Source organism: Mastomys coucha, unplaced genomic scaffold (assembly GCF_008632895.1).
Source record: "Mastomys coucha isolate ucsf_1 unplaced genomic scaffold, UCSF_Mcou_1 pScaffold15, whole genome shotgun sequence".
NCBI classification, from domain to species: Eukaryota; Metazoa; Chordata; class Mammalia; order Rodentia; family Muridae; genus Mastomys; species Mastomys coucha.
The window spans coordinates 72462684-72463664 of NW_022196897.1; the positions used below are offsets into that span (position 1 = coordinate 72462684).

Consider the following 981-nt stretch of genomic DNA (forward strand, 5'->3'; position numbering starts at 1 on the left):
GTTAAACAGGAAGAATAAATGCAATGCTATTCTTTTCAGTCCACCTTCTTGTACTGTAAATCAGCTAGGTGGTTAGTGCCCTCTAGGAAGCTAAGACAATTTAAAGTCTCCTCCAACTACTCAATGAAAGAACTACAGAATATTGTCTTCCAAAATATTAGGAACAAGAGCTAAGATTCTACCATTTCTTTAGAAATATAAATTGTAGATAAGTATTGGATAAACATGCCTGTGACTAAAGCACATGGTCAGTGGAGGAAAGATGATCCAAAGTTCAAATTCACCATTATAAAATATATATATATTAATTATATTATATATATAATATATATATATATATATATATATATATATATATATGATGAATGAGGCTTGCCTGGCTACAAGAAATGTGATTTATGTTCCCTTAGAGAAGAAATACAATGTGACATTTGTGAAATGCCTTATAGAATATGCTTATTCTTGCTATGATTATTATGTATTAGTGGATAGTATTACTACATTTTAGAATAAGTTTGCAAAATATCTAAATATGTAAAACACTGTTAATCATTTTAAAAATATTAGCCTCTAGTAAAAAGAATGTTCTGTTTAGAAAATATTTCTGTACATTGGTAGATCTAATTTATTTATTTCATTTTAGTTTTACAGACTTATAATTCACATTAGTAGAAGTGAGAAGATGTTCAATTTCACAGATGTGACTGAATTTGTCCTTTTGGGCTTAACCAGCAGAAAGGAACTGCAAGTTCTTTTCTTTGTCATCTTTCTCATGGTCTATATAATCACCATGGTGGGCAATATTGGTATGATGATATTAATTAAGATCAGCCCACAGCTGAGCAGCCCAATGTACTTTTTCCTGAGTCATTTGTCTTTTATTGATGTGTGGTTTTCTTCCAATGTCACTCCTAAAATGCTGGAAAACTTGCTGTCAAAGACAAAGACAATTTCTTATGCTGGCTGTTTGGTACAGTGCTT

General features: G+C 30.7%; 1 protein-coding gene across 1 annotated transcript in view; it reads left to right on the forward strand.

The window, feature by feature from the left end:
- Window positions 1–682: 682 nt before the first annotated feature.
- The window catches only part of LOC116092078 (olfactory receptor 5M9), a 5840-nt gene continuing 5541 nt past the window's right edge, over window positions 683–981 (forward strand). The window contains exon 1 of the mRNA XM_031373438.1: window positions 683–975. Within this exon, the coding sequence (XP_031229298.1) occupies window positions 683–975 (293 nt within the window). The remainder of the gene's footprint in view (window positions 976–981) is intronic.